Raw genomic sequence first — 24,034 nt, 5'->3', positions numbered from 1 at the left:
CAAAGCTCAAAGCAACAATGTCTATGACATAGCATGAGCTGGAATGCAAATAGGGCTTTATCTAAACATAAATGAGCACAATAACATTAAGAAACTATCTGGGTATTAGAGTTGCCTGACATTCCACCTTGTTGTTTTAAGTATAGTCTGGGCTTTCTATTTTCTATTTATATATATTCACTGTATATTATACTATATATATATATATATATATATATATATATATATATATATATATATATATATATATATATATATATGCTGTAAGTATATATACTTTGTGCATGTATGTGTGGGTTTTATTTTCAGATTTTTATTGCATGATAGTAGCTGTTATTTACTTCATGCTAATATTACACTTGGCTTTTGCCAAGATAAAATGAGATATTAGTGGTGGGAACCAACCAAGACAGCACACAGTAGTGTCACTGTAATATATGAGCCTTCAGCGCTTTTCCTCCAGGTAATGTGGATTTCCTATTGGCCTGGTGTTGGTGAGTGAAGTGTACTGCTTATTCCAGGGATCAGCTAACATGTCCTAGCACTTTAGCATGGCAGCCTTCTGGAGTGGGCTAGGTGGGGCACTTCGCAGCAGCCATCAGGTGGCACCTCCTGTCTTCGAATTTCGGAGACTAGCTCACAATGCCTCAGGAAGGCTCAACAGTGATGCTGGTATCCCAGCACCACTTCCATCCATCCCCCTCCCAACTCAGTCCAGTTTACTTACCTTAGCCATCCATTCCTTTTCATTGATGGTAACTTCCTCCATTACTTGCCTTAGAATCCCCAACAACCCACCTCTACACCCCTGCTGATCCACCTTGGCGGCGAAACATACCAGAGTTTCTTCTTTTCATATGGCTCATCCATGGAATCCTCCCATGGCACTGTTAGCTCCACCAGGAGAACAATATGTGCTGAGGCCTTCTGACTTTCTTCAGCTCTCCTCCACTGCTTCCTCAGTTGACTCCTTTCTCTAACCAGGCATTCAATCTCCAGCTGCCGTCTTTCCTGCAATTGTAATTGCTTTCTACCTTCCACTCCAAACCTCACTCCCATATGAATAGGTGGTATCCCCAAACTTATCCAGCTTCCTTTCTACTGTTCCACTTCAACACAAAAAAGCAGAGGTCTGTCTCAACAGTGTGCCAGTCCTTTTTCTCAGAGGCTCTTGGCCACTTAACCCTTGGCTTGCTCCCATTAAGGTTCCTTTCTCGCCCAGGCTGGTTATTTTGACTAGGCTCACCCCTAGCTGTACTCCCATTGGAACTACTCTTGTATATAACAGAGGTGCTGATATCCTGTATCTCATCTGACTTGACCATCTTTGTAAGAAGTTATTATTATTATTATTAGTAGTAGTAGTAGTAGTAGTAGTAGTAGTAGTCGTAGTCGCAGTGGTATTAATACTAGAAGTCATAGATAGTAGTTATCTTTTTTTATATTCAGTCTTATACTTACCTATAAAAATGTTCCTATCAAAACCGGACTACAGTGAAGATCTGTTGCCAATTGTTAGCTTTATTAGGGATGACCTATTGTGCGTCTCACTACCTTGCCAAAAAATTATGTCAGCACAAGTACAAGTGAAGTTTTGATGGAATAGTGATATATATTGTATGTGTTATTTGTTTATGTAAATTTAAAATATGAGTTACAGTGACAGTTAGTAAATGAGAAATATTTATTAACTGAAAAATATCTGCTTAGCCTGGGGGTAATGAGAAAAAAGAGAATGCTTCACTGTGAAGAAGAGCTCTATCATGCAGGCAGGCCACATCATTCATTTCAGTAAACATGGTAAATTATATAAGCTGAGTAAATACAAGGATACTTTAATGCTTTGCTCTTAGGATTCTCAAAAAACATAAGAGAGCTACTCTTTAAAATGTATAGCATAATTAATAGCGTGTGAAGTCAAAGCTTTGACCAAGTCTTCTCAGTCTTCAGTGTTTATCTGAAGCAGTCAGGTAAGGCTGTTTCCAGTTTTTGGACGTCCCACCTGGAAAGAGCTGGACCATGCAGCAAGATGCTGTGAACACCAACATAGTGAGAAATCAAGCAAACCATCCTACCACCTGAATTCCCACTTCTGCTGTTTGATTATAGCCTACTATTAATAGATGATCACAGTCTTATACCTAGACTGCAGAAAATTATTATTATTATTATTATTATTATTATCGTACAGAATTCCAGATTGTTTTATAACGTCAACTGTTTTACGTTATTCTCCTATCAATATTTCAAATAGAGGAGCACTTATCTGTCTTTAAGAATGATATTTTCTGAAGAAGAAACCAAACATTACATGCTCTACCTATCAAAGCATGCATCCTGGAATGCCGGTAGGTCTGAAGGAAAGGAGTGCATGGAAACCTGAACTGTCTTCAGGCAATGCTCAAGTAATTTTACATTTCTTCAGTCAAACGCTTCCCACACCTGTCTTCAGCCTCTCCCCAACATCACTCATCCTTATGTCTTGAGTTTTGAGTAATCTTGTGCTCTGGGTGAACTTATGAACTTTTTACACTACATTTTTTTTATATATATATATATACTTTTATGGCCTGCACATTAGATGTAAGCTACATTTTCCTAGTGTTATCGTGTATTTAATTTAGTTTTTCTTACATGCCGGTTTTGCTTAAATTGGACATAAAATATTTAAAGTAAAGCTTCCATTACAGGCCCTAAAAGCATTTTTTTCTCATTCTTGTTTGAAAATTAATCATCTTACACATGATAAGCAAAAATTTCAAATAAGTAGGTGGCAGGTCCACATATAATATATTGTTCAGCACTTTTTCAGATATTTCTGTAAACTGGATAAGAGCTCCCAATATCCTCAGTTATACACTGTAGAGACCAGCGTGCCCGGAGGTAACAAGATAAAGAGATTAAAATCGTTTATCTCTTTTTGCTGTTACTAGAGATTTGTGTTCAAATTTATGATGACATTATTATGAAGTTGATTGTGCTCATGTGTACTGTGCCCTGCTAACAACCAATCTGTAACAAAGAAAAACACAAATAGGATCCATTTAGGTATTCATATGGGTCCTTTATGCTCGTTTCTCATTTTTGTAACAGTAAGGTGTGTTCAGAGCAAACAACTACCCTGTCACTAGAGTAAACACTTTTTATTGAATTTGATAGTGTTCAATTTTATCTTGTTTCATAAATTACAAACCCTCATTTAACTACAGTATATGGATTCACCACAGTAATTCTATTTGTGTTCAAACACATTTAGCATTTTCAAACGGAATAAATAGTTATGCAGTCGTTACATGCAGCAGGTACATTCAGATGGGTTGTGTCTAAATTCTGGGAATGTCTTTTTTGTTTACAGCACGAGAGAGTGATGTCCTGACACATCTCACTGCAATGCACTGTACTGTTCCCTGTACTCTGACTGATCACAACATTATTTCCGGTCACCTGTTAAGCAAGTAACAATCAATGTTTTTTTTTCCAAGAATGCAAACTTTTCCATTCCCATAACCAGTAAGAGTAAGTCAGATAATCATGAATACACTAGTACCCTGTCCTCCATATTTTGACTAATGCCTTTAGTCACTGTTGTCGTTATTAGCATTTTAAGATTGGTCCCTAACCAGTATAATGATGTGTACAGTTTTCCACTGTTTCCTATATTTGGGTGTGTCCTTACCCAACCATATATTCAAATACAGTGCAATAGCATGGCCCACTGCCAGTTCAAAGCATCAACATCAACACTATCATTAAAAGGTATATTAAGGCTTTTGGGTAAGTTGGATCAGTCTGCTAAATATAGAAATTGCCATAGTGTAGCCCCCCAATAATACAGGGTGACGTACTGAAAATACACAGGGCCCTTTAAAGGAGCAGAGTGGATTTTAACCAGGAGCAGTGCTCTTTTAAACTCCTGTTGGCTTAATTAAAGTGTTGTTTTTTTGTGCGATAATAGTTTATTGTTAAGCATTATCATGAATCAGCCTCCTTCACCGTTTACATGAGGCACTCAAACTAAGACTGGAGAAGGAGAGAAGCATAGTTCAGCCATGATTTATCACCCCAGTCTGTCAACAGGCCAAGCATAGGCTCGGTATACCTGCCTTCCTGCTTCTAGACCCCTTCATGAGCCAAGAAAGGGTCACCAAGAGGTAACAGTCCTTCAAAGAACATACCTCTTGCTAAAAGGCATTTCAGTCACTGCAATAACAAAAGCCAAAAGCTTCCAATTCAATATACAGCAGGTCAAAGAAAAATAAATATTCACTGTGTATGCTGTACTGTGTGTGCAGCATTTCTGACTATAGGTAAATGTGGCTTATTGGTACTTGAAGCCTGGCATACCATAATAATAAGGTCATATGACAGGGACTTCAGGCATTTTTAGAAGTGCTTCTCTCTTTCCTTTTCCTTTGTCAGTAAAAAACATCGAATGAAGAAAAAAGCTTGCAGATTTACACATGGCTTTTCCAGAAATTACAAAAAATGGCTGGCTGAAAACTTAAGGTGTTATAACGGTAATTCATTTCTCTCAAGCTTCTTGACTCCATAATATCTCCTTCTTGGAACCTGCACAGCAATTTGTTTAGTTAAAAGAAATTACAGTAACATGAAAATACATGACAAGGACTAAGAGATCAATCTTCCTCTGCCATGTCAGCAGTGTACTGAGTAAAGCTCAATTAACTATTGATATGTGAATGATTTAGGTCATACTTTATACTTTAAACTACAGCATTAAAAAAAAACGATTAACAGTGCATGTAAATTGCATAAATTAAAAGAAATTGTTGACTGCAAGGTTGTAGAATCAAAGGGTGTGCTGATTATTTACTTACATTACTGAGTCATGTGTCCTGTTTGAAAGTGAAACTGGTAAAAAAAATACACCATTCATTGTTAATGCTCCCTTGATACATTATGTAAGGGGGAAAAAAAAAATCAAAGATGTGTCCATTATACTTTTAAATTCATATTTACCTTAAAACAGAATGAACATTAGTGCTGGATCATTTTTTAAATACTTAGCCCATAGCTTTTTACTACTCTGACAAATGTAAATATGAAACTGCTGGAGCATCAGATTATTGTAAGTCGATGTAAGCCACAATGTGGTTAATGTTGGTTCTCTCACATATACTAAGTTCCTGTTTTTTTCCCGTCTTAGCTTTCATCAAGAATAAGGTCAGCCATAATATAAATATCATATACATAAAAAATATCTAATTGTAAGGCACTGTACTGTTCACTGTACTCTGACGGATCACAACATTAGATTGCAAGATTGAAAAGTTGCAGTATAATTAACCTCTCTGGAGTTTGGAATTGTCAGGAAAGCAGCTGATTGATTCACAGCATTTCTGTTCTTTCATAGAAGATCGGGTCTTAATAGGATGAGACCAGCAAAACAGGGATGCCAGATTGATGCATTACATTACAGTTGAATCCTGAACATCTGTTGCATTGTGTATGTTTTTACAACTTGCATACTTGTTTCCAAGTTCCTTTGATGTGTGATTCCTTGCTGAATATGTCACTTATTTGGATATAATTTTAAGACATAAAAAAAGCTTTCCTATATTGTTAAAATATTTTACCTCAGCATGTTTTTTAACTTTACTGTTTCAAAATACATTTATATAATGGAGTGAGGCAATGGTGATAGAATATTTTAAAATTTCTTTATGGATGTTAAGATACTGTGAAACAAAACATAGCCAGTTATAGTGTCATTTGAAATACGCAAATCAGGCTTCAACATGAGCAATGTGGCTATACTTTATTTTTGATGTTTAGCCCTTCCTCAATGTTTCAACACAGATTCTCCATAGGATCGCCAATATGCTGTTTGTTGAGTCAGATTGCTGATATAGACTTCTGCACATTCTTCATATTCAAAGCCTGTACAAATTCTGTGTCTATAATTTGCATGCAGGAGCGTTTGTCTTCCGTGAAACTAGAATCTTTCTTTCCAATGTTTGATACTGTAAGATTCTCTGGGAATTATTTTATAAATAGATTTCTATAAAAATACACCCCCCACACACCTCTCAAAAATAAAGTATGATGCTTCATACCCAAACTGCAGCATAATTCAGTGTTTTCAAGTTTCAAAAGTAAAAGCTATTCAAAACTTCTGCAGACTTCAGGATTTGAGGCCTAGAGTGCTAATATTTATTTTTGTGTTTCCTGTACCAAGAGAAATGTTGTGGTGACCTGAGAATCTATACTGTTAAGGCAGTAAAACTATGTAACGAACATCAAACAACAAAAAGGTTCTTTCGAGCAAACCAGCTTCAGGTCAACAGAGTTAAACTAGTTTATTTTCAAAGAAAGAAAAAAAATATTACGAAACAAAAACAAACAAAAAAAAGCAATCTTTTTACACTAGCAATTCATAAGTTTATACAACCATTCAGTCTGCATTACAAGAAGAAATAGTTCTACATCTTTGTTTCTTTCATATTTTTGGTAAATCTGATTTATACATACAAATAACAAATACAGGAACTTGTTCACAATGCATATAGGCCAGGAAAATGTCTTTCAGAGAATCCTTGTTGGCAATATCTGTGTGTTAACACTGATTGCCTGGAACTGATAGTATTTCCTATGTGGAGGCCTGCAGTCTGGATGATTGATCTGTCTACAAATTTAATGCATCAAACAACTTCCGCCAGTGAATGAGCAGAACTGGCAGTTTTTGTCCATTACTGTTTTGAGCAGGGAGGTGAAGGTAGCCTTATATTTGTCCTTTTTTGCTCTCACTGTTCCTTTTCTCCACTAGTCACTCGTACCCCTCCTTTTAGCTGGCCAGAGGCCTTTAAAAAGTCTTCATTAAATGTACTATATTTCATACAATTTGTACAAATATATTCAAAGTTAATTTCCCTTTTTCACAGTACAGGAGGCCATGTTAGACAGGGTGTGAAGTCAGCAAAAGATTAAAAAATGGCTTTTACACAAATGGAATCCAGGTCCAGTGGTTGAGAATACATATACACCACAGTGAGCTCCATAAACAGTGACAACTGTTTCTGAGGAATGGAAGCCTTCAGAGGTCAGTATATTTTGAGTCTTGGGATTTTGTGTTTGAAAAATATACATACAAAGAAGGCTTTACTTTTTTTTGTTTTTTGTTTTGTTGTTGTTTTTTTTTCAATCAGTCTAACCCATGGCTGAGACCATACTGGAGGGATGATGAGGCGCGAATGACAAGCTTGATGTTGGGTGCATTGGCGTTGGTGTCGTCAACATGTGACTGGAGTGAGTGAAAGGAGGAATGTGACCAATGGAGGACATGTGTCTAGAGAGAGCAGCAGGGCTGAACGAGCTCTTGTCCATAAAACCCTTGGAGTAGTCATCCATACTGTCATGGGACTTTTTGCTCTTCTTTGATTTGCTGGACATCTTTCGGTTTCTGGTTTGGATGCCTTCTTTTTTCATGGTCAGTGGTCTATTGATCTGAAATAGAAAAAAGACATGTGCTATTAGTAGTAGTAGGTTTTGTATTAATTATGTACTTATTTATTCATGTATTTATCTCCTCACCCCAGAACATGCTTCAGTTTAGCATGTTAATCCAGTAACATTCTCAATATATTAGAACATAAACAGTAAACAAGGCCTGTTGTAGCTCACATAAAAACTAGTTTAGAAACTGCTGCACCTGAGCCACATGAAGAGCAAAACATAATAGTTGTTCCTAAGCGTACTAAACCATGTTATTACAAGCCATGTTTAAGTTACTTTCTCAGTCATTTTAATAAGGAATAATAACAATTTGTTACGAGGACCAAGAGCCAGTTTACAATTTCACACAGTCCACACTGATGTGTAATAGAGGTCTATTATAGAAGAAATCTAACTGCTGTATTGTGAAGAACCCCTATCATTTATGTCAGGAGACATCCAAACCAAGCTGGATTCAGATGCAGCTCCCTCATGTTGGGCTAATTATTGTAGTCGTTGCCAAAAGAGGCCTCAATGGCACAGGCACAGGATAAGGCAGCCAAAATGAGAGGAGTATGTCTTACAGAGCTATGGGCGAGGAAGCATGGAACAAACCTTTCCGATACCTTTAGAGGATCTGTTAAGTATGGGCTGCAGAGGATCATGGCTGTCATACTAAAGAAGACCAACCCACTGCTGGAAAAAATCCATTACAGCAATGCCTGCCCCAACAAAGCAGCCTATTTTGCAGCCATGGACATTGTTTATGGAAAGGTACATGCTATTAAATGCTCAAAGAAAACATGGATGCAAATTAACCCAAAATGAAAGGAGCTTGTGCAAAATATATATATATTTTAAAGAGAATCCAGTACCTTTCTTCGCTTTATTTCATAGCTATCCAATATTGTACACATGCATTGTGTTCTCATTGGTGGTACTAACAATTTAAAAAATGAACCTGTCTGGCAGGCTTAGAATGGAATGTGGTTTCATAATCTAGATACACAGGAGAAGGCCTATTTGGAACTGTAGATCACATTCAAATTGCTCCAAAGGTTTGGTTATTAAGGTTTCAATATGTGCTTTATTGATATACAGGGCAGCAGTGTGGAGTACTGGTTAGGGCTCTGGACTCCTGACCGGAGGGTTGTGGGTTCAATCCCAGGTGGGGCACACTGCTACTGTACCCTTGAGCAAGCTACTTTACCTAGATTGCTCCAGTAAAAACCCACCTGTATAAATGGGTAATTGTGTGTAAAAATAATGTATAAAAAAATAATATAATTGTATATAAAAATAATGTAATATCTTGTAACAATTGTAAGTCGCCCTGGATAAGGGCGTCTGCTAAGAAACAAACAATAATAATAATATCAAAAAGTAACTTTTTACTTGGAGAGCTGCAGAATCTATCCCTGGAACCTTTACACATACTATGGAAAATATTTAAAATAACCAATTTTTTGCCATCAGCCACTGCATGTAGATAAAATGTTTAAAAGTGCTTACATATTTTTTACTGATATAATCCCTCACAGCGTATACATTCAAACACTAGGTCATGAGACAAAACCAACAAAAGATAATAATTTGAAGTGAACATTTGCGTGGCTGTCCCTATTCTAGAACAAAACAATTCCATATGAAAAACCAGCCTCGAAAAACTTCCAAATGCAAAACTAGTGGTGCTGATAGACAACCCATTTTATCATTTAAATATCTTTGTTTTCAAAAGAGGCAACAGACCAGTATGCCATATTATATATATATATATATATATATGAAATATATTAGTGCAGTACCTATTTGGGAAACAATGTCAACACATTCATATTTAGTGGTTAGTTAAGTTAGTAAATGTCTTACTATAGTAATGTAAAGGTAGCTGAATCTCTTACATTGTGCAATTTGAAGTAAAGCCCACAGGCATTACAGACTGGATCTCCATTAGCATTTCTCCGCCACAGTGTAGTGGTGCTGGTCTGACAGTTTGCACAAGACGTCCCTGCCCTTCTGGCTGCAGACTGCAAAAATCAACAAAAAACAACGTCAAAGTATGCTTTAAAAATGAAGAACAATATAAATATATACATATATTGTTGTTTCAATATAACGATAACATTTACAATGACTATACAGATATGTCTATATAAAACAATAGTTATTATTTATGCAATATTACAATATCGTAAATAATGTAGAAAATAATGTTAAGTAAATGAAACAATAATGATGCTGGAATGCTTCTGGCGTCATGTGTACCTGCGATCAGAAATGTGAAGGTGTAAAAAAAAAAAAAAAGACATCAAAGGAAAAGCTGTCTAGAACATGTACTCCATTTAGAACTTTATGAATTGTACTGCGACTAAAATATAGCCACTTGAATTAAGGCGTTTGTATTTTAAATAATATCAGATATCAGTTTAGAAACCATATTAAAAATGTGTGTGTGTGTATATATATTATAACTGGTTTATGTACACTTGTTTTTCTTCTGAGTGTAAGACCATTCTTTGTGGACGTGCTATAATCAATAGTCATTTAGGTCTATGCTTAAACCATAAAAATACAGACACTACAAAACAAACAAAAAACAAGACAAAACTGCATTGCAATACATATTCAGGGATGTGCATAGATAAGTAAGCTACTAAACTGTTAATTTAAAAACATAACAAAGCATTGCATGGAGGCATTGCAAATTGAGTCACATTGCACCAGAAAAAATTAAAAAATTTAAAACAAATAAAACGCTCACAAATTGGGTCAGTATTACAGCGACGCAACGACACTGATCCGTGACAATAGAAGACGATTAAAAAAAAAACACACACATTACTATTAAAAAATCTTGCTGTTTGAAAACAAAAATTACTAAGAGTGAAATTCCACTAGCGGTATGTTTTACATTGTGTAAAGCTTCTGCTCAATGGGGGGTGACTTTTCTTCTTCATCCATTTACAAAATAATTTAATGGTGATTATATTCGTTTTCTCAAAGAACGCCCTCCAGTTCAGACTCTGCTCTCGTTGCATCTTGTTCTGATTTGTTTAATCATCTTAATGTTTGGGCTAGGGAAGCCGGGATGTTGTTAAAAGGAGTTATCTTTGCGGCTCAGATATCCGGCAGCTTTTTCCTAGGAAGTCAGTTTTTCCCATTTGAGAAAAATGGAAGAAAGGGAATGCATGCTGCCAAAATAGCAGCCCTGCGAACCTTTCCCTGCCTAGAAAGATTTTCCTTTTTAACGAGGCTATGAAAGATGTGAATTTCATTATGGCTCACCCATTAATCTCATCTTTTTAAGGAATTTGACTATCGCGGTGTAATTTGTGCATCATGAAAACAAAACAGATTTTGCACTTGATTTACAATATATATGTATAATAGTCAAAACAAAACCCTTACTTCAGTTTAAAATTAATATAAGTAATGAACTACGAAGTAATGTAGTACGGCTGCTACTACTACTACTACTACTACTAATAATAATAATAATAACAATAATAATAATAATAATAAATTTATGGAAGTTACTCAATTTTCAATCATTTTGTGCTTCATCGTTGTATTGAGAATGGTATTAGACCAGACTGGCTCTTAGAAATAGAAATGTTGTCATTAATACTATTCACAGCTTCCAGTAGCATTTTTCTATACCGCATTGAGGATGGACTGCATTGGCAATACACTTCCAAATATATCAGAAAGAAAACAAAACAACAACCACAGCTGGAGTGAAATAATAATAATAATAATAATAATAATAATAATAATAATAATAATAATAATAATAATAGATGGAGTTTGCTTTCTGGAATGGCTTGTAGATTTAAAAATAAATGTGAAAGAGTGTATTACATTATCAACATATATATTTAAAACAACTGCAGAACTATAGCTAGAAGAAACAAGACCTTTAGTTGTCGTGCCAATTTCCTGCAGACACTTCTCCCTGGGTAGAGAAAGAGAAAGAAATTGTGTTTGATCAATATTGTCTAAACATACCAGCCTTCTCTTGGGTTTGATGAGGGGTCGGTTCTGCCCGTTCATTTTGTGATAGAGACCGCAGGCGTTACACAAATAGTGACCAGTGCCATCTCTCCTCCACAGAGGGGTTGATGTTGCTCCACAGTTTACACACTCTCTACCTTCTGAAATCAAAGATAATATACACATATATATATATATATAGAAAGAGAGAGAGACAGCATATGTGTCTGGCAAAAGACAATCTATAGGACTTATATGGTAGTATTTTGCTTTTATATTAATGCCAATAAAAGGAATACACACCATTTCTGTTAAATTCCTTACTCAATTTACAATAATATAGGAACAAGTTAAGACATATTAAATAGGTTATTTTGTAAACTGTTACTATGTGCTTAAGAAATTCAATTTAAACAAGCACTTAATTCTGACTCCTAGTAGACTCTCCAAGCCTTTATTAGTTACAATGTAGCTTTGCAATATGAATATTTGCCAGACATGGCCTATGAAATAAAATGGGCATCATTGCAATGGGAGATTATGGACAACTTCGTACAGATTCTTAGAAATTGTCATGCACATAAGCTACAGATTTGAAAATATCTTCATAATTCTATTTGCACTAACAAGTACTTTTACATATTTTCATTAGATGATTACTTTGTATTGCTTCATTCTCTTTCAATTTCTGAAATGGTATTCTGGATTTATGAAAACATTGCGTATACAACCATTTATGACAAGAAAAATACAATCCGTATAGTATATTCCCAATGTGATATAAACGTATTTTGTCACCATATGTGTGTAACACGTTATTAAAATAATTGTAAATCCAGAACTATTAAAAAAAATACAATTTCTTTAAAACTATCTATTATTCAAATATGAGTGTTTTATTTGTTATTCATATACATTATTCATTAACAATCAATCTGGCCATAGAGCTAAGAATATCGCTGTAATAAGTGTCTCGCTGATGTGTTCATTAATGGGGACATTATTTGGGGTAGGGCTGTCTCTGACCTACACTAACCACTGAAACTAAAACAACTGATTCAGGTTGCCTTTTGAACTAATAACAATATTTGAAAGCATATAATATGCAATGGAGACTATACGCTATGCGTATGCATCCGCACCTTAACCACAAACTTAAACCGTTTCATTTTCTTTTTTTTTTTTTTTTAAGGTCGTTTGAGTCTCACTGTTAAGATAACATGAAAACTGCAGTGAACTCTCAAAAACTGTCGGTCCGAAGATGTATTCATTTTAAATCTTTGTTATTTTGTGTTACTATATTATAAGACAAAAAGAATACTAGCTCTACAGGTTTTGTGTTGCGTAAAGCGTTTTCCGGGTTTTGGTTTGCTAACCACATACCTGTCTTCTGAATATAATATTTAACAAAGACCTACATTCTAACAGCTCTTGGAGTGACCTATTTAATTAGTACAGGTGCTTTTTTCTAACAAACATTTGCTAGATAGTAGTATTTTTATTTTATTTTATTTTATTTTATTTCGCAATGTGATTTTAAAAAAATCAACGAAGGCTAGATTTAGGTGCACACAATATCAAAGTATAGCAGAAAACTACTAAAGCTCAGTGAAAACATCGTTCAGGTTTGTACCTACATTTTCATCTTTCATTTAAGTGCCTGTGAAGAGGACACTGCAAGGCCTGTTTATCTCATTTTAGAATAACTACCATTACTTTTAACCCTGAACAGCACTTCTGTAGTAATATAATCGAATTGAATTTAAATTGATTAAATTTGGTGTATGTGTTTCTAAGATTATGCCAGTTTTAGCCTATTTAAATAATCGCTTCTTGGTCCATATTAAGGATTCATTTTGTTCAGCTTTACTGCTTTCTGTGCACATTATGTGCAGGTTATTCCCTCTTTCAATACAACCGCATCCGGACTCTATCAAAGTTTCTGGCGCTGGATAAACAATGCAACTGTCGCGTGCAACAGTCTGAAAATAATTGGATTAGCTAAAACATATAAACTAAAAAGAGTCAGCCTTGCTCAGTCACAGTAAATGCCAAACTGGAAAAGCCCTGAAAACTGATCTCATTTAGGCTACAGAGTGTTTACAACGTTCACGAAATCCTTCTTCATAAATGCCTATTCGGAAGATGCCTTATGATATAATAACCATTAGCCTTTCATTGCCGAAGAACCCGTTTTTTTTGGGGTTTTTTTTTATTTTTTTTGGGGGGGGGGGGGGTTGTTTTTTGTCATTGAAATGTTGTATTTTTTAGCTATGTTTTATTTATTTCGAGTCGACGGGCTAAAGAACAGGCTAACGGCCTGTTAAAGAACAAGGACATTAAACAAAGCGGTTATATGTAGCTTTACTTATCTGCATTTTGTCCTGTGTGTAAATACCAAATATTTAAACTTTTTTGAAGGCTGTTTTTTGGAAGAAGTTCTAGTATTGAAATTGATTTCTATTGACAGCTATTATGCTGCTGTACCCAATAGATCTTCTATAATCATAGCATCACGTTAGAGAAATTGCCTATTTTTCATAACCCAGATTTATAGTGCTGCAAATGTTGATGAAATTGTCCTCTCTCTCTCAAATCTATGCAGCTTACACAGCCTTTCCAATAAAATGCCGTTAGAAATTTCGACTTCAGTAAATCGGGACAGACTTTTTATATTTTATTGGATGCTTTTGTATAAGATAGACATTTTAATTAACCATGGGGCTACATGAATCAGCTGTTATTTATTGATGTGTTTTTTTTCTAGTGTGTTCTGTCTACACGCATGCTTTATCAGTGGTCGTGCAGGTGTTTGCTACCTGGTTAGCCTAGCAAATTCGTGGAACCACATCCCAAATAATAATGGCTGACTTGCAAGATCACATATATAAATTTCACTAAAGCATACAGGTAACAGGTTACGCTTTTTATGGACTATATGGTGACACATTTATTGTAACTTAAGGGAAAAAAACGGACGCCTACCTGAACAGGACCTTGTTTTTGGTCTTGTTTTGGAACCATAACTAGAAGATGACCCACCTATGAGGCTACTTGGTGGGAAGAGGCCAGGGCCGTACTCAGGGACATAGGATGGGTAAGTTGCGATGGGGTGATGAGCTGATGATGCCCCCCCTCCTATTGCTGCCATGCTGTTCCTGCAGTGCGCTGACTCCAGCTTCATCGTATCGGCTAGGGATACTTGGTATTTTATGCACTCTTTTTCATCCTGACGACTGGAACTGCTAGAGCCTGCTGTAGAAATGGCTGAATCTGGGGAGACGTCTTTAGGGGGTGTTGGAGGAAAGGTGAATAGGTGAGGACTGGAATGGCCTGCTGAAGAAGCTGATGGGTAAACTGAGAGTGCTCCTGGGGAACTGTGATGCAGCGAAGTCTTGGGGAAGGGACTCAAGTTCCATGGAGAAGTGCTGTGGTGCGACCCCAAGGCTTTGTTTCCATCGAGCCAGGACAGGGAACCATGGATGAGTGGTGGACGACAAACCTGACTTCCTAAAATCAAACAAATTCAATAATGGTAGATTAGTGACATATTACTTGTCTTTCTTTTTTAATAATTTGAGTTACTTAACTAAATAGCAGGGTTTACTTATTCATTTTAAAAAAACTATACACAAGTAATACAGAGGCAAACCAAATGATGGGGTTTCTAAAGGAGTTGCACAATATTCTAGACTATACCCTACTGGAGTATAATATTATGTATGAATACAATTCTACTATACTGTAATATTGTGAATAAAACAGGCAACTGAAACAATATATATATATGAACACACTTGTAGCATCTCTTATTTACATTTCCTTTTTGAGAGCAAGTTACAGGCGTGTGTGAAAAAAAACGGTTTAAACTGAGCGGAAATAAAGCAAAATCGCTGATCGTTCTTTTATTTTTATTGCTAACATTTCTCCGACTTTCTAAAAGGGATACTTTATATTTAGATAGGCCTACACATGTTTGAAATCTTTAGACAGCATGTGTACTTCAGTTATACGTTTCCTCTGAATAAGAATGTAATACTTACTGTAATATGCCAGGGTACGTTCCATCATAAAAGATAACACCGATTTTAAATAAACAGATTGCACGATGAATGCTTCTTCTAGGCTACAGTAACTGGTTTTGTTTTCACTTTAAATGCATTTTCAACAGCGTCTTCACTTCGACTACACTGCAAGTAACGTTTTACAGGAGGTACGGGCTTTAGAAAAGAGGTCACGAATCACTATCCCATCCAGGAAGTAGTATAAATTCAAGCAACAAGTCATACACATATGTTTCTTGTCTTTTAAAAATTGCATTTTTTAAGAAAATGAATTCAGAGCAAATACTGTTTTAGTGTTGTATCCACACTTGAACTGAGCTGTAGCAGAAACGAAGCTTTGCAATGGTTTATTTATAAATTACAGTTAAAATGACTCTCAATTAATGTTGCATTTCTCAAAGCCTATATACGTGGTGCCAATAATTCAAGCGAAGCCTGCGTGTAATATTCTTTAAAAATGTTAAATACATGTTCACAACTTGCAGAAGAAAACCTGCTTATTTCAACAAAATTAGAACATGTCACTGTCTCTTAATATCGAGTTTCTAATGCCGAGTTCAGTTCCCTGATCCAAACCTACATTTATTTTGCCTGCCTGAATAAAAATACTTATGTACTTCCGTATATGTTTATTGTAAATATTTTATACATTATTTGTAATACGGTATAAATAAATACATAAATAAATAACTAAGTAAATAAATAAACAAATAAATTAATAAACTAGGTATAATAAACGATAGATGGAAACTTCAGAAATGCTTAAAATAAGACAAATATTTAAAAAAGAAAATCGAATTATCCCAAACTTACCGTGCGGAGGAGGATACCTCTGGACGGCTCTTACTGAGTTTCCATAGTACGGGACGTGGTTGCCTTGTCCATCTATATTAAAAAGTACATCCACATCTTCTGCAAGAGGATATTGCGAGTGGTCCATGTATGAGTGACCCAGGCCGTGGTGATGAGAGTCTGGGTGTTGTCCATTTAGTACCGCCGAGTGGTGGTGGCTCATCCACCGAGGCTGATCCGCACTAACTTCCATTTCTAATACCAAACTTTCATACACAAAAAATGATAACAAGTCAAAGTGTATCAGTCCAGCGATGTGCAATGTTAAATCCACAGGTTTCTTCTTACAGGTAGACTGTCTATGATCACCTGTAAATAAAAACAGAAACTTTGATAAGCACTTTACACCTGACCACCTATTTATTGAAGTATTTGATCAGATTGTTTTCGAGAAAAACTAAACAAATAAATTAATACCTTTGACGCATTGAAAATAATTTTGGAAAACACAAATAGCATTTAACAAATGAAACTGCAAAATAATTAATTTACCTTCTGCAGTTCTCCTTAGCACTTTGAAGTTTTGTTATTACTTTTTTTGTTTGTTTGTTTTGAAACTAAAATACACACACACCCCCACACAAATGCAATTGCAACAATCAGTTGCTATGTCAAAAAGACCAACCGTGTCTGCAAGAGATGGGTAAATACAATCTCACTGTGAGTGAAGCTGAAACTCAGTGATGATCGGATATGTGTGTTTATGTGTAGCAATCCCCCTCTCTCTCTCTCTCTCTCGCTCTCTCTCTCGCTCTCTGTTTTTTTACAGTGAAGGCATTCTTTCAGGATGGCGCCAGCGGGCTCAATGCTAGCAGACAGCTGTGGCGCGACGCAACTTAAGGAGGGTCTACCAGTGTCATCAACAGAAGGGAGGAGCTTACTAACCGGACTAATTAAATAAGGGGGCCAGGACCTGATGACCACGGAATGCGACGAGTTTACCAACTTCTACTCAAAAATACCTGTTATGTAGCTGACGTGATTTGGCATTAATTAAAATGGAAATAATTAGAACAACAGTAGTATTTTTTTTAATCCATTATCTTTTCTAACAGAAAACTTAGAAAACGGCAGTTGATGATGATGATGATTATTATTATTATTATTATTATTATTATTATTATTATTATTATTATTATTATTATTATTATTATTGGCAATTTTGCAATTAACATTTCTTGGCATATAGCCGAACTTAGACAACTTTTACTTTTGGTATGTTAAATAACAATGTATTTATTGATAGACTTATTAAAAAAAACTATTATTATCTCGCAAATTTGTGAAATGAAAACAGCGTAGGTCCATGTTAATCCTTATACTCGAGTATTTAACTCGAGTTAAATACAACATTAAAATATTCAGCTCATAAGCTAAATTAAATAATAAACCCTGCATATCATCAATTCTTTCCATTTGTAATAGGCCTAGCACATACATTAATCCATGGGGGGGCTAGACCAATGCTATTAGTTGAGTTATGTTGCTTGAAAGTTGTTTGTTTTATTTATTTATTTATTTGTTTGTTTGTTTTTTTTACTATATTGAAGGTTATAGGAGGACAGCTAAAGTATGTTGTTTTAAAATAGATTAGAGTGGACATTAAACGATTCAAACACACCTATAAAACAAATAGGGCAGCAGTGTGGCGTAGTGGTTAGGACTCTTGACCGGAGGATCTTGGGATCAATCCCAGATGAGGGACACTGCTGCTGTACCCTTGAGCAAGGTACTTTACCTAGATTGCTCCAGTAAAAACCCAACTGTATAAATAGGTAATTGTATGTATAAATAAATACATAAATAAATAAAATAATAATAATAATAATAATAATAATAATAATAATAATAATAATAATAATAATAATAATATGATATCTGTATAATGTGACATCTTGTGACAATTGTAAGTCGCCCTGGATAAGGGCGTCTGCTAAGAAATGAATAATAATAATAATAAAGACGCAATTACCTAATATAGAACATTTTGGGTTTTTTTATGTAAAAAAGTGATTTTTATTTAAATTTCATTAAAGGGCGTTACTTAACTATTTACAAACAGCCAATGAAGCCATATACCTATTGTACAACAAGTGTTGAGTTTTAGTGTTGAATAACCCTATGTACAAGAATATGATATGGTTGTGTACAGTACAGTAACAGTACGTTTACATGTTTATTTAGAATTAGTTGCATCTTCAATGTACCTTTGTGACATATAACGAGTCAATTTTATAGGATATATAATGTCAATGTATAACACAATTTTTTAAAAAAATGGAAATAAAACAGTATTCTAATGAATACATTGCGCAACCATATTAAACTGTCTTAACAGATCTCTACAAAATAGACACATCGCTACATTTAAAATGCACAATGATTGTCTCAAACCTGAAACTAAGGCAACTCAGAAATTCAATTGTCCACCGAGATACACTGTATAGCTACCAGAACTTTTTTTTTTTTTTTTTTTTTAATTGAGACAGTGCGTCCCCTCGCGGTGACAGTCACATTATGCATGGCCCTTTTTAAAGCACGTTTGACAAGACTACTCCTTTATTAAGATACTCTGTGCTTTGTGCAAGTAAATTGAATAGTACAAATAAAAAAAAATACTGACGGTTTTCTGTTAATTATTTTAGTGTAAGAGACTAAAGATTTTTAAAATGCAATAACAGGCTTAATCTTCAACTTAAATTAAACTGGTTTATATATCATATAACGTCATAGTATAATAACGTGGCTATTTGTTTTTATATTGCAGATTCTTGTGCGCCACGGTAATGTTCTATATAACTGATTATGACTTTAAATTTCGTATGGGGCATTACTTTTCGTTTTCTATGTCAATGTAATGATGGCAGGTAGGCACATTGCCTTGTATTCTGGTATTATTCCACTTGATTGCTCTGTAATAGGGGGCCTGCCCTGTGGGGTGGTATTTAGTGTCTAATTCCCAGTTTGGCTGCCCCATGCTCCCGGGCTGACAGTATGTAATTGGGGAATAGGAGGCTGCTCTTTTGATGCTATGCAATGCACTGAAATGGCCAGCCTCGCCGACGCCACTGGACGTGACGTCATCACTAGAGTAAACAGCCAGGAAATTAATAGAGAACACGATTTGGGGGAGGGTATAGTACCAAGCACGTTTAAAGAGATAGCATAGTGCTTGTCAAGATTCTGTCATATTATGCAATGTCAGTATTATTATAGTTATAGTTAATCTACTGTATCTAATGGGGGAGCATGAGGGTTATGTAGGTACATAAAAAGAATAGAAACTGAGATATAGTTATTTAAAAAAAAGTAAAGCGTGTTCAGTATCAGGTAATTTGACAGTAGTTCACAATATTAATAAACAAATAAATTAAACAATATACGGATAAATGGAACTGATAGCCTTGTTCTTAACTGCTAATATAGCGGACCGGTAGGCTAACCTGTTTAATGGCATTATATATGGTGCTCAGCGTCACTTATCAGCCTTTCCAACATATACTATCATTATACCTTATTAATTAGCCTATGAGGTCTTGCTAAAAAAAATGCAAAACTATATTGTAGAATAGACCTCTCTAGGCAAATACGTTTTTTACAATGTGGTATTGTAGGTCATGGACATATACAGCCACACTGAAAACCGGGTACATATTTAGAAAGAAAAAGAAAGAAAGAAAGAAAGAAAGAAAATAAACCCTTAGGACTAATGTAATGTATTTATTAATGTACATTCTATACCAGAGGGAGTCAAAAGGGAAAACTAAGATTAAACTTGAATGGAAACAGTTGTACTGGCTATATAGAGCGACGATTGAACAATCCAGCTGTCACTGTCAGGCTGTCAGCGCAGTCGTGTAATTATCCCTTGAAAAGTATTGAAGACTATTATCCAGCAAGAATGTTATAGGTGCTTCGAGGCAAGATCTGATGGTAAATGTAAAATCCTGATTATGTTTGTGTCTCTCGACTTGGTTATCGTGCATAACATGGTACAGATATAATCAAACAAAAATAATGTAGCCTACAGCTTTAGGATTGTAGGTATATGGTTAGTTTAAGACAGACTGCCGCTCTGTTCACGCTGTCAAAAAATTGTCCCACTTAAAAATAGTTAGTTGTCACGTTTAATGACTCCCACTGGTCACACAAAGCTACGTTGATTGATTGCTCTGAGAAATAGGCACCATTGTGTAGCTTATTAGCAGGAATATGGAAAAGGGCGTTTAATTTGATTTGATTTTAACAGACGTGTCATTGAGGTCAACATTTTCTTGTTCCACCGGAGTAAAATAAAATGCAAACAAAAAAATGCAGTTTGACAATTTACATCGGCACTGTCATAGAAAGGGGCAGTCCACCACAAGTGACACATTTACCAAATTCGTAAATGAACATAAAGTACACTTGTGCACGGAGGAAAGATGAGTTTTGCAGATTGTCGAGATAATTTGAGTCAAAGTGTTAAACTGATTATGATCTAGAACATCGACCCGCCTATAGGTGCGTCTACCAATTTATTGTCTTGAACAGAAAGGCCTACATTTCAACTGGATTTATTATAAGTCTTGGTAATTATCTTGAGCATAATCTATTTACATACAATTATAAAACAATATAATTTAAATGTAAAAGTTTATAAATTACATATGTTATTAGCGATGTGGCAACAAATACTTTAGTAAAATTCTTTCCAATTTCTGAATACATTTCTTAAGTTTTAGTTTAACTAGCCTATACGACCGATGTGTTTTGCCTGCAAGAAGCCAGTGAACCTCGCAGTGTTCTGGGCAAATGAAACGGACTAGCCTTAAATACCATTTAATTAAAGGGACCGCGGTTGGATTAGGTTACTTTTGATGGGTTTTGATTTTACAGTTTTGTTCTGATGGTACAGGTAAAGCTGTATAAACACCCCGAGGAAGAAATCTTAGGGTTATTCAGAGGACACGGCCCACGGCAGAGCTGAGACTTTGTAACAACTCCAGCTACAGGATACATTGATTCTATCGTGCAATATATTTCTTAATTTGTATTTGTTATGTAAAAATGAATGACTACAGTTGCGAAGTCTTTTGACACCAAAAACGTTTTGCTAAATGCTACACATAATTGGTAATACAATTAAAAAGAGTAGGGATACGGAATGTAATGTTCGTTAAAAAAATTAAAAAGACTTCAATTTTGTATTTAACGCTTTTGAATATCAAAACCCGAAACGGTGGACTATGGTTTACTAATGATGACCTGGTTACTTCCTCAGAAACGGCTTTTTATGTGGACCATAGGGCCAGCGGCCTCCCTATACAAATTGAAAACTGTGAGAAAAATCTACCCAGTTTGTTTACTGCGTAGACAGAGACGGGCAGACCAGAAAGAAATACAATAGCCTGACAAGTTGCCTGAATGTAATTAAGGTTTCGCTGTCGATGTTTATGTGCCTGAGCCTGTAACACGTCAAACCAGGGCTGTATTCTGGGTTTACATATTATATTATTAGTAGTATACAATTACTAATAATGCAATAATAATACTATACCAATAATAATGTATACAAATGGTCAGGGTTATATATATATATATATATATATATATATATATATATATATATATATATATATATATATATATATATATATAATTAATAAAATTAATTGTATACCCACAAGAAATTATACCGGAATACTGTAATTGGATTGTTTATTCATATACGATCTCACTAAATGATGTGAATTTCTCAGAATCAGTTAAGCGTAGGTCTACTGCTGCAAATGACATGTGCTAATTTTGCATCTTAACATATGTGTTTTATACTATTTATAAATCTGCTTTTAACGAGTTTTGTATTTCCTCTGTAAAACACTTTGTCACTTGTTCTGAGCGATAGTGATTCGTATGCGACAGAGGCCATTTTTATACAGCAAACGACATCATTAAAGCCAGTTTTGCATCAGTTGCAAATTTGCCGTAGTCTACTTGTGTCATTTTAAATGAATGGAAATTCCATATGGAGTATTGAATAAAGTTTATAATTTTTGTGTACAATACTGTTTCGCTTATAGTATTACGGTATCATTCACATATATTCCCCTATAATACAAGACTAAAACCAGAGTCGAAAGTATATTAGGAAATCATTTTATTAGCAGTAGGCCTGTTACTATTGTTATGGGCCTACTCTTATTATTCTGAAGATTAAAGCTGCAGCTTTGTATTTAAGAAATAATATTGTTATTTTTGTACCTTGAAATCTTAATGGAATGTTATTCGTAATAGGCTATATCGTTTTAAATGTAATTACATTTGAAATACTCCGGTAGCCATAGTACTGTTAATATGTCCGAGGCTCCTATACGATAATAACAAGAGTACACCAATGAATTGCGGTGCGGTCTGATGGTTCAGTTGTGTGTGCAGTATTCAAATAAAAAGCTCTTTTCTGATGTCCTTTATTTCACATCCTTATCTTTAGCGGGTAAACAGGTTACCCAGTCCAAAATATTTTAAATGGGAAGTGTTCAGTTATAATAACCCGAGGTCCCTTTATGGCAGTCTAATCTGATCAATTTCACGCATTATAGGAATCAGCTAGTCCCTTGTGTTAATGGGGCATTAACACCCTGATCAGTTAGGATATTTCAAGGGGAGCATGTGTGTAAGGAAATCACCCCCAGAAAGAGGGTACTATCCGGGGTACACCTTGATAGGCTCCCTTGGAAGATGTGAAACGTTTAAAATACAGCTGTGCTGCATCATTCAGCTGTGTCAACAGAAGATGAAAAGAACCAGGTAAAGACAGTTTGTGCTGCATGCCGTTCTTGGTTATGAATTCTTAATATAAGTTTTTTTTTTTTTTTTTTTGTAAGATATTGAGTTTAAGAAATCGTTTGAGTCAAATGCCAAACCTAAAATCCCAAAAGACTTAATGGGCAACATTGCTAATTAAAATACAATACATGAATCCTGACTCGATTTGTATTCAAAATCAATACATTTCCACACATATCTGTAATGACACAATGACGTTTTGTAATTGAACGCTGTACCTTTAAGAACCATATTTCGTATTATGTGTAATAGTGGAAAGAGAGGGATAGAAGAAAGCAAGCTAAACATTCACTAACCTGCAGAGTTGAGTTTGGAAGTGTTTTTTTGTTGAAGATCTAAGCAGAAATGACAGGCACATTGAAATGATGATGGCATTTAGAGACAAGGCAGATGGAAAAAAAAAAAAAAGAACTGGGCGATCTGCCTCGTCTCCAGCCCACAGACACAACCAACCAACCTTCTTACTGTATTTCTGTTAGATCTGAGCGCTTCCGGGTTGGTGAAGGGTGCGGATCAAAAAAAAAAAAAAAAAGTTCAGTATAGGCTATACATGTACAAGATTATTCCATATTGAGTCATTTTAATTCAAAACGATTTAAACGACTGACTGGATTGTTTAGCGATTGTCACCAAATGTGATGTCAAAGCGTTATATATACAAAAAATTGAGAACGCATGGTTTAACTTGACATATGACTCTTAAGGTTTTTCAAGAATGGAAACATTTACACCGATGCTTTAATTTATTCTATTGTATTTTTTTTTTTTTTTTGCTAGAAGCATGGTTTCTTGCAACACGACTCAGCTGTCGGGACAATATGTGGGGTAAAAGGGTAGACTTATAA

The 24,034-nt window shown here is 35.1% G+C and overlaps 1 protein-coding gene across 4 annotated transcripts; it reads right to left on the bottom strand.

The window, feature by feature from the left end:
- Nucleotides 1-6,295: 6,295 nt before the first annotated feature.
- On the bottom strand, nucleotides 6,296-23,575 carry LOC117419871 (transcription factor GATA-3-like). 4 transcript variants are annotated; one of them, XM_058985959.1, is made up of 6 exons: nucleotides 23,486-23,575; nucleotides 16,323-16,670; nucleotides 14,431-14,955; nucleotides 11,461-11,606; nucleotides 9,354-9,479; nucleotides 6,296-7,464 (listed from the first exon to the last, which is right to left on the bottom strand). In XM_058985959.1, the coding sequence occupies exons 1-6, from the start codon at nucleotides 23,562-23,564 to the stop codon at nucleotides 7,168-7,170; spliced, it is 1,521 nt and encodes a 506-aa protein (XP_058841942.1). In that variant the 5' UTR covers nucleotides 23,565-23,575; the 3' UTR covers nucleotides 6,296-7,167. The 4 variants fall into 4 exon arrangements, with proteins under 4 accessions (XP_058841942.1, XP_058841944.1, XP_058841943.1 ...); XM_058985961.1 differs by lacking the exon at nucleotides 11,461-11,606 and adding an exon at nucleotides 11,370-11,407; XM_058985960.1 differs by having other exon boundaries at nucleotides 14,488-14,955.
- Nucleotides 23,576-24,034: the final 459 nt, after the last annotated feature.

Source organism: Acipenser ruthenus, chromosome 14 (genome assembly GCF_902713425.1).
Source record: "Acipenser ruthenus chromosome 14, fAciRut3.2 maternal haplotype, whole genome shotgun sequence".
NCBI classification, from domain to species: Eukaryota; Metazoa; Chordata; class Actinopteri; order Acipenseriformes; family Acipenseridae; genus Acipenser; species Acipenser ruthenus.
This window is presented reverse-complemented; position numbering and strand designations above follow the sequence as displayed.

Excerpts from the sequence above, each read along its gene's own strand:
- LOC117419871 (XM_058985959.1), bottom strand. The coding sequence starts at position 23,564 with ATGCCATCATCATTTCAATGTGCCTGTCATTTCTGCTTAGATCTTCAA. Across the intron at positions 11,607-14,430 it reads AAAAACAAGGTCCTGTTCAG|AAGGTAGAGAGTGTGTAAAC; the intron begins GTAGGCGTCCGT and ends CTTTGATTTCAG. Across the intron at positions 9,480-11,460 it reads TCAAACCCAAGAGAAGGCTG|TCTGCAGCCAGAAGGGCAGG; the intron begins GTATGTTTAGAC and ends TGATTTTTGCAG.